This window comes from Castanea sativa, chromosome 4 (genome assembly GCF_040712315.1).
Source record: "Castanea sativa cultivar Marrone di Chiusa Pesio chromosome 4, ASM4071231v1".
NCBI classification, from domain to species: Eukaryota; Viridiplantae; Streptophyta; class Magnoliopsida; order Fagales; family Fagaceae; genus Castanea; species Castanea sativa.
In genome coordinates, this window is record NC_134016.1 from 49,616,331 (window position 1) to 49,625,709 (window position 9,379).

A 9,379-nucleotide genomic window follows, 5' to 3' on the forward strand; every position below is an offset into this window, starting at 1 on the left:
TTGGTCAAGCACCACATCTTTTTAAGTAGGTTTGTTACGTTTGTACTATGTGACAAACCAGAAGAAAGGGATCTATACGTCGGAAGCAATGTCATCTTTTTTTTTTCTTTTTCTTTTTTTGATACCAAAACAAAGAGGATTACATCACAGAGTTAGGAGTTTGACTTGCCATCATATTAGCAAGTTTCTTACATTTAGCTAAAATGGAGTCTGGAGCTCTCAAAATGACAACAAACATAGAGTATTGATTAACAATATTATGAATATCATCTATTAAACTATCAATCCACCAAGGCCAGTAGCTCTTGGATCTCCAAAAGAGTTGAATTTCCTTACTGTCAGTTAGGATCACCACCCTCTGAAGGTCTGAATGAGTTGTGCAAAGGAGTGCTTCACGGATTGTAGCAAGCTTTGCCTTCTTAGGATCTAGGAAAGCCGTGAGAAATGCATTTTTAATAATTGGACTTCCTTCCTTTGATTTTCCAATCAGGGCAGCACCTCGTCTTCCTTTAGTTACTTTGCTGGATATTGCAACTAGATACAACAACTACCAAACTTCTTGATAGGGCCAAATTGGGGAAATGTGTTGGTTGTCTTCCTTTGATGTTTGATCTTGACCTGTAAGATTTTTAGAAAAAGCAGCATTGTACCTAAGAGTTAAAGCATTTGCGGTTAGAATAACCTCCCTTGCATTGGGTAGTTTTCTTTCGAAGACTATGCCATTTCTATGATTCCAAGTACACCAAAGGGTAACAAGCAAGGTATGAATACAGATCTTGATTCGGATTTCCTTTGGCTTCCTTGTAGCCAGTTACAAATCCAATCAGAGATGGTGTGATAGGGCAGAATATCTAAATGAATGGTGATTTCACTGCCTAACCAAACAGCCCTAGCAAAATGGCATTTGAGGAACAAGTGCTCTAAAGTTTCACTATCTTCTTGAAAAAAAGGACAGGAATCCAAACAATTTAGACCTCTATTGATAAGGGTGTTTCTAACAGGGAGGGCTGAGTGTAATACTTTCCAGGTGAATTGCAGGATTTTTTGGGGCAGGGAGATTTTCCATAAAGTTTTCCATATCTTTTGTGGGATCGCAGGTGGATTTGGATGAGCTGGGAGGTTGTCATTGAGAATGATGGAATAGGCTTTTTTCACTTGGAATTTACCAGTGGTGGAGAAAGGCCGAATGATTTTATCTTGGGATTCCAAAGGTCTCAATTTGGGTATTAAGATGTTACGAATGGTCTCAGCTTCTTCCTTATTGTAAAGAGAATTGATGAGTGACAAATCCCAAGTGTTGGTGACGAGTTTAATCAGATTGGCAACATACAGGGTAGGGTCTAAGGTAGAAGGGTTTTTTGGTTTAAACCAAGCTGGATGTTGGAGTGGGATACTCTGTCCTGTACTTACTTTCCAAGTACATTGGATAAGTTTGGGATTGGGTTTATGCATAATATTTTTCCAGGACCAAGAGTTGCTTGGTTTGGGTTTGTGTGAGAGAATGTGTTCTCTTTAGCAATATTTTGAGGTAAGAGTCTTTGCAAGGATGAATTGGGGTTGTTGAATGATTCTCCAAAATTGTTTAGCTATTAAGGCTTGGTTCATCAGTTTAAATTTCCTTATACCTAGTCCACCTTCACTTCTAGGTCTACAGATGGTGTTCCAATTGATGAGATGGAGTTTTCTTACAGAAGGTTGGTGTCCCTAGCAAAAGGCATTGATGATTGAGTCAAGTTTAGTGCATATTTTTTTCAGGGATTTTAAGACAAAAAAAAAAAAAAAAAAGAGTAGATCGGCAAGGATTGGAAGGCATAATTGATAAGTGTGACTCTTCCAACTTGTGTGAGGAGCTTAGTTTTCCATCCCTGAAGTTTATTGCTAATTTTTCAACTAATTCCTTAAAGTTCACTGCTTTTCTACCTCTCATACATAAATTAATTCCTAAGTATTTTCTAGCGTGGTTAACAAGTTTAACACTAAGGGTAGAACTTAAGACTTGTTTTCTGTCAGGGAGCATTGAACTTTTGGCTAGATAAGTCACAGTACCAATTAAGGGTTTGTTGAAGGGTGGAAATAGTTTTAGGATCATCCTTGAAAAAGAGGAGTGAATCATCTACAAATAAGAGGTGTGTAAAGGTTGGACAATTCCTGCCAATTTTAATACCTTTGATGTTGTTGTTTTGTTCATTTTTAATGAGCGCACAAGAGAGGACATTGGCACACAAGATGAAAAGATATGGTGATAGAGGATCACCTTGTCTAAGACCTCTAGAAGGCTGGATAGTTTCAGAAGGGCTACCATTAATCAAAATATGGTAGGACACTGTGGACACACATTGCATCACCCAATAGATCCAATTTGTTGAAAAGCCCATATTTTGGAGAACAACTCTAAGGAAGCTCCATTCAATTTTGTCATAGGCTTTTGTGTACCATATTGCTTCTCCTAAGTATTTGGTACTCATTCCTAGAAGGATTGAGTTCTAGTGTATACTTCCAAAAAGAGCCCTAAATTGGTTTGATCATTATAGACTCAAGAGGGAACGCATATAGACTTATTTGGACATAAATGAAAATTCATTTGGGCTTGTCAAGCCCAACCCCTAACAAATGGTACGAAAACAATTGTATCCAATGAATGAGCTACGCACCACTAGGCCTGCCAATATTATTTACCCGTGTCAATTGTATCAGAACAAAAAGTTTAGAGACAGCTTTTATCACAAATTTTTCCCCCCACAATTTACTAAAGTAGTTCGCTATATAAGTCCTAAAAGCTATATATCAGTATAAAACTAATTGTTTATGAGTTTTTGTTAACTAATTTTTTAAGACATTTATTAATAAATTATTTTTAAAAATTTTGGTACTATTTTCATAAAAAATATATAAAAAATTGTTTTTTTAAAAAATTAATTACTTTATTCTTTTTCTGTACAAAAATTTTAAAAATAATTCATTAATAAATGTCAAGCATGTTTAAACATTTCCTATTCTCTATTCTTTCTCACCAAATTGTTGAAAATTATTATAAAAAAAAATTGTTGAAAAAATTGTTTCAAAAGCAAGGTGGTCGATACCGTACCAGTACCGGCCGGTACATACCATACCGGCCAGTGCACTGGTACCGGTACACTTCTATTTTGTACCGGAAAAAATACCGGCCGTACCGGCCACGTACCGGCCATACCGACCAATTTCGGGCAATACCAGCCGGTACCGGGCGCACCGGCTGGTACAAAAAAAAAGCTTTTTTTTTGTAATTTTTGAATTTTCGTAAGGGCATAATGGTAACTTATTTACATTAACTTATTAGTATTATTTGTTTTCTTAGTATGTAATGAACAACTAAGCTTTCTATTTTTTATATTGTGTTTTTTTTTTCTTCTTTTAATTGATACTAAAGTCTAAAACTATGAATAATTTGTTCTGAATTGAGGTAATGTTTTATGATAAACTTTTATATTTACTATAATATAAGTGAAATATTATATGCTTATAAACATGGTTCTAGAGATTTTGGTGTGTGTGTGTATATATATATAATAGAGGTAAACCCAAAACGGTACACCGGTATTGACCGGTATCCGAAATATATCGTACCGGTGGCCAAACCGGTACAGCCTCCGGTACGGTATTGACTTCCTTGCTCAAAAGCAGTGTCTAAGAACATAATCTTATTGTAATTAATAAACAAGTAGTCACCACCCTTTTCTATTTTCTAAGCACTTGTCTCTTTTTCTATTTAAGCTAAAAAATATGGATTGGATCTAACTTTTAAGCACTTGTTTCTGTTTTTTGGCTGAACGAAGAAAATAGGCTTTGGTGTGAAGTTGTTGACCTCACGTCACGTAACGGTAATAAATAATATCACGTATACCGCACCGGTCTTGTTAGGACTATTACTCGAACGACTTCTCTGTGTGTGCAGGACCATCAAGCCGCGTGGGGTCTGGTTATTGGATCTAACTTCAAAACACTTGTCTTGGTTTATCTGGAATGAGCTACAGTCCTACTCCTCACCAGGCCTGCCTATGTGAGGGCACGTGTAACCGACATTTGTACATCAAAAAAGCAGGAACACGAGGCTTGTGCTTGAGGAAAAGAACAATGCTATCATGAAACAGTGACTAAAATTTAATTAAAAATAGCATGACCTGTATGTAATAAATAACTAATTAAGCTTTTAATGTGTGTATATAATATATATAAATAAATAAATAAAACCTGTCTGGACGGTGCTAATTGCTAAATCTAAGTTTCTAGTTCGACACGTCTAAGGCCGAATCCGATACTCACTCTTCTCATGCCACTTGTCCCCCATCACTTTCTGATATATAAGTAACACTTCCATTGTCCCAACATGACCAACTTTTTTGCCACCTGATTTGTCTTTATTAATATCTCTCTGTCTGTGTACGGTTTTTCTTATTTGTCATTGATCGTTCACCACCACACCTTCTTCACTTTACTCACCACAAATACTTTGCTTTGTTTCTTGCTTTCACACTTTGAAGAGAATAATGGGGAAATTCTGGACTTTAGTCACTCAGGTTCATTCAGTTTCTGGGTAAGTAAGCTTTATTTTATGTTACAATCTATATATTAAGCTTGTGTTTTCAGGAATAATATTAAGGTTTTCATTTTATTTTTTTTTAAATTTGGATCTTGGATCTACCTATCATTCAAATTTTTTAATGTAAAATTTGTTCTTTTTAAATGAATGCTTTTTACATATTTTGATGAAGTGAAGTAATTTTTAATGGTGTTTGACAATTTCTTTTTAATTATTTAATTATCAATTTGACCTACAAGCTTCTTAATATCTGATTTCCTATATTTTTTATGATTTATGCAGCCCGGTGGTAACATTGCTGTACCCCTTGTGAGTATAAATACTTAAAATTTGATATTTCATTCCATATTGTGTTTTATGCTTTTCTCCTTAAAGAAACTTATTAGTTATTATATTAAGAAATGAATTTTTTTTTTTTGGTGGGGTCAATTTGCATGGATAATAAATAAGGATTATGCAATAGATCCTAAAATTCTGGGACAAGACTTGGTTGTTATTGTTGAAACATATTTTAAAAATCCTAGAGTTTTTGGGATTAAAATTTGGTTCTTATTGATTATGCATGGTTGAATCACAGATATGCATCAGTGGTGGCCATAGAGAGCACAGGAAAACTGGATGATGAGCAGTGGCTTGCTTATTGGATCATATACTCATTCCTCACTCTCATGGAGATGGTTCTCCAACCCGCTTTAGAGTGGTGAGAATATATATGAAATTTCATAATGATTATTATTATTACATCGTAAAATATGTTCTTGTATAGCTAGTGTTATTAGTTTTATTAAGTAAGCCTTTCTGGGTTTGAATTGTATTGTAGGTTACCAATATGGTATGATGTGAAGCTTATGTTCGTGGCATGGCTGGTTCTACCACAGTTCAAAGGTGCAGCTTTCTTATATGAGAGATATGTGAGGGAGCAAATAAGGAAATATAGAGGGGTGAGAGATCAAACACACCACAAGTCCCCTACTGTCAGCAAGGGCAAGCAGAAGTTTGTGGATTTCATCACCCCCAAGAAAGTGAGTGTGACCCTTTAACCGTTACCAAAATTTCAATCCCAAAAATGTTATTTCCAAGCATGTTCTTCATTCTTCTGATTAAAAAAAATGTGAAAAAACTATATAGTCTCTCAAGCAACATCTTTTGAGGTGTGGATTGTTCTTTAGAAATTTTGTATTATTTGTCTTTTAATTTTTATGGGATTTTGTGAATGTGATGGACAGGGAGAGCATGAGGCATATTGAAGAAGAAAAGACAAGCATATGAGACATTATAGTCTTATAGATATAAACCATCTTCCTTGCTGCTTTCTGTGGATCTTCTTCTTCAACCTTTCACTTTTATATATACTTTTCCTCTTTTGCCGATTTGAGTATATTCGACTCTTGTACAAGTTTGTAACGTTGTAACATGCATCCTTAAAGCTTTTATGACTTTCTTATATGTTTATTAATTATGAAATCGAAAGCAGACTCACTCATTCCAACATGGACTTGTGGAAACCTTTGATTGTTTGATGTTTGTGAACTGAACAATGGGTCCCATACGTAGCTCACCGCAAAAATATCAACCTTACTTTCGGTTCATAACGGTTAAGCGTCAGTTTCTTTTCAATAAATTTCCTATTTGTCACTTTCTTTTCAATAAATTTTGTTAAGTTTTAAATGGCAGTGAACTAGATTGTTTAATCTAATTAATTAATCAAGTGATTACTTTAATTTATAATTTAGATCTAAGTTAAAATAAAATAATCATATCATGCAAAGTAACGAAAAAATAAATAACACAACGATATGATGATCCAGAAAAACTAAATCGGTAAAAAATATCGGGAGGATTTAACCTAACTATCCTTAAGGTAAAAAGCAAATCCATTAGAAAGAATTGAAATTTACAATAAGATTTAGACCATTAACATCTTATTACTATTATACATAAAACTTACTACCATGACTTTATGATAACTCCAAGTTCACGCACTATTTTTTTCCTTGGCTTTTGCAACACAAGCACCCACACTTGTCACTTTGAGATTCCACTCAAAGATCAATACAAACTCTCTTGTTTGTGACTCCAAGACCACCCTTGAAGGTTTAGATCATCAGCTATTGTTGATCTTCATGCAGCAACTTCAGATCTACTGGTTCTAAAGATACGAGAGAGATATTCGATAGTGACTTTGATAGAGGAAGGCACAGAACCTTTTAGATTTCACAAGAGGACCTTCAAAGTAATAATAAAATGTGCCTACAGTTTCCTTTATATACTAGAAGAGGTAGATTTGAAACCCTAATCCTTTTTGGGCTTGAACTGTTGTTGGGCCAAACTTAAAATTTCGCAGACCCCTATTTCGATCGATTGAGCCTGTCTTTTGATCGATCGAACCAAGCAGATTCTAAAATCTTCTTTTTGCTGCTTACTTATTCTTGAGTCTTGACTTGAATCACTATTATCTAATAATACCTATAAACTTTAGGATCTATATTTAGACAAGTTTGTGTTCACGATTTGCCAGTTGATCTAAACTTTTAGAATCTAACAATCTCCCATTTTGGCAATTCATGACAAAACTTACATATAATATAAAATGCTCAAATACAAGAACAACCCAATACAATAAATTGCCCAAATACATCACAAATCCCAATCTTAGACTCCTAACCTAGAAGTTGCAAGAAGAGGTAGAATGTCTTGATCAGAATGTACCTGTCTTTCCTAAAAACACTCCAAAAAGTACATCACCACATGTGTGGAAAGAAATATAAACAATAAATAATTAAACTAAAGCAAATAACAAATATGCAAACGAACTCTCACCCTAAGTTAGATATATTAGAATGTTTTATTTTCTCCCCCTTTCAAAAACAATTTCTTCTCCCCCTAAACAAAACATTTTAAAAACCTTTTAAAATGATCAGAATATATTGACAAAAACCTTTTAAAAACATCTCCCCTTTTTGTCACGTATTGACAAAGACAATCCAATCAAAAAGTAAACAAAAAACATATGCAACAAAGGATAAGAGAAAATAGAGAATCAAGGAAACAACTCCCCCTATGATCAACATAGGTTTTAAAAACATCTTTCTCCCCCTATAAAAATAGGAGAAACAAAACATGTTTTGAGAAAAATAGTTTTGGGAAAAATTTAGGAGGTGGGGAAAACTAAAGACACACATAAGTTGAGAATACACTTGAAGAAAAAAATATTCCCTTTTTCAAAATATGTAAACTTGACACTATGTGACCCATAAACAGTTGTATAAGTAGAGAAAATATTTGCACATTATTATCCATCATATCTTTTTTTTTTTTTTTTTAATATTCTTACTTTTCAGCAGTTCACACATCAAAAATAGCATACACTAAACTGTACAAAACTAAAAAATTAATCAATCAATTTTTAAATCAAGTTGAGTACCCAATTGAGTAAAGTATATGCGTGTTGTGTGAAAACAATGAGAGATATGATTGTAAAAATGCAAGATGGATACAAAAAACAATGCAATGCATGTGAATTCTAAACACAAATGATGCATGAAAAAAGATTGGTCGAAAATTTAAAAACTGAAAATTTTCCAGTTTCGATTGATCGAGCATCAATCGAAGTAGCTCAAGATCAAACTTCAAAAACACGGAAAATTTCGATTAATCGAAAAACGTATTCGATCCATCAAAAATTTTAAAAATCAGATTCGACTGATCGAAGAACACATTCGATCGATTGAGACTCTAAAAAACCAAATTTTTTGAAAAACCAAATTTTTTTTTGCAGAATCATTTTTCAAAAGATTTTTCATGACATGAAATGCATGTAAATGATTCCAAAAGTTTTTCAAAACACATAATCTTCAACTTAAGTTTTCAAAAACAAAGTTTTAGATTTTTCTTCTCAAAATTTAAACCAACCCTCAAAGAATTTTGCATCAAACATCACAAAGTGTATAATTTTGGATGGCCACACTAGTTCACACACAATTTCATGTACAAAGCTTAGTAAAGAATAACTTGTGAAGTGTGTGCAACTAGTAAAAGCATGAGATACATGTGGGGTGATTTGTAGATAGAAATCAATCATAATTTCCATATTATTCATCACATAAATTTGAGAGTAACTATCACCTAAAGAGTTACATCATATAACTTTCACATTTCCTAGAAAACAAGCTTTCAATCATGTTTTTTTTTTTGTGTGGTGCCTTATCATATTTTTATGCATATTTTTATTTTTCTACTTTTTCTTTTCTTTTAAAGGCAACACCTTATTATTTTTTAGGTGCAAGTGCTACACTTTCTCGAGCACAAAAAATTTTTAGATTCACTAAGATGTTCATGACTAGTCGTAAACAGCGGTGAGATGATTATTTATGCATTTTTCTTAGGATTTTTTTGTCTTTACAATCAAAAGCATGTAACTTCAAAATCAAGAGTATGTGATCAAAAACTATAAATAACTCACACAAAACATGCATTACATAGCTAAAACTAGCAAAGTGCAGAAAAATAAGTTCATCTAAGCTAAACAAGGTACACAGGCATGTTATGCAAAGATAATAGACCAACCTCAAATACATATTCATGATGTGTAATTCAAAAGAAATGAAAATCTTTTTGGTTTTAGAAAAAAATTTAATAACCAAAACTAAAAGCACACATTATGCTGAATGATTATGCAAATGCAATTCATGACAGTACTTAACTAAACTATAGAGGATACATAAATAAAAAAGATCTATTTCTTAATTGACCCTTGATTACATGTTCTTCATTCTTATGATTAGAAAAAAATGTGAAAAAATT

General features: G+C 33.3%; 1 protein-coding gene across 1 annotated transcript; it reads left to right on the plus strand.

Annotated features, from left to right (window-relative positions):
• The first annotated feature begins 4,283 nt into the window (after nucleotides 1-4,283).
• Nucleotides 4,284-6,065, plus strand: LOC142630660 (HVA22-like protein e). The gene is made up of 5 exons (XM_075804689.1): nucleotides 4,284-4,570; nucleotides 4,859-4,885; nucleotides 5,154-5,276; nucleotides 5,397-5,598; nucleotides 5,803-6,065. The coding sequence occupies exons 1-5, from the start codon at nucleotides 4,524-4,526 to the stop codon at nucleotides 5,821-5,823; spliced, it is 420 nt and encodes a 139-aa protein (XP_075660804.1). The 5' UTR covers nucleotides 4,284-4,523; the 3' UTR covers nucleotides 5,824-6,065.
• The last annotated feature ends 3,314 nt before the right edge of the window (nucleotides 6,066-9,379 follow it).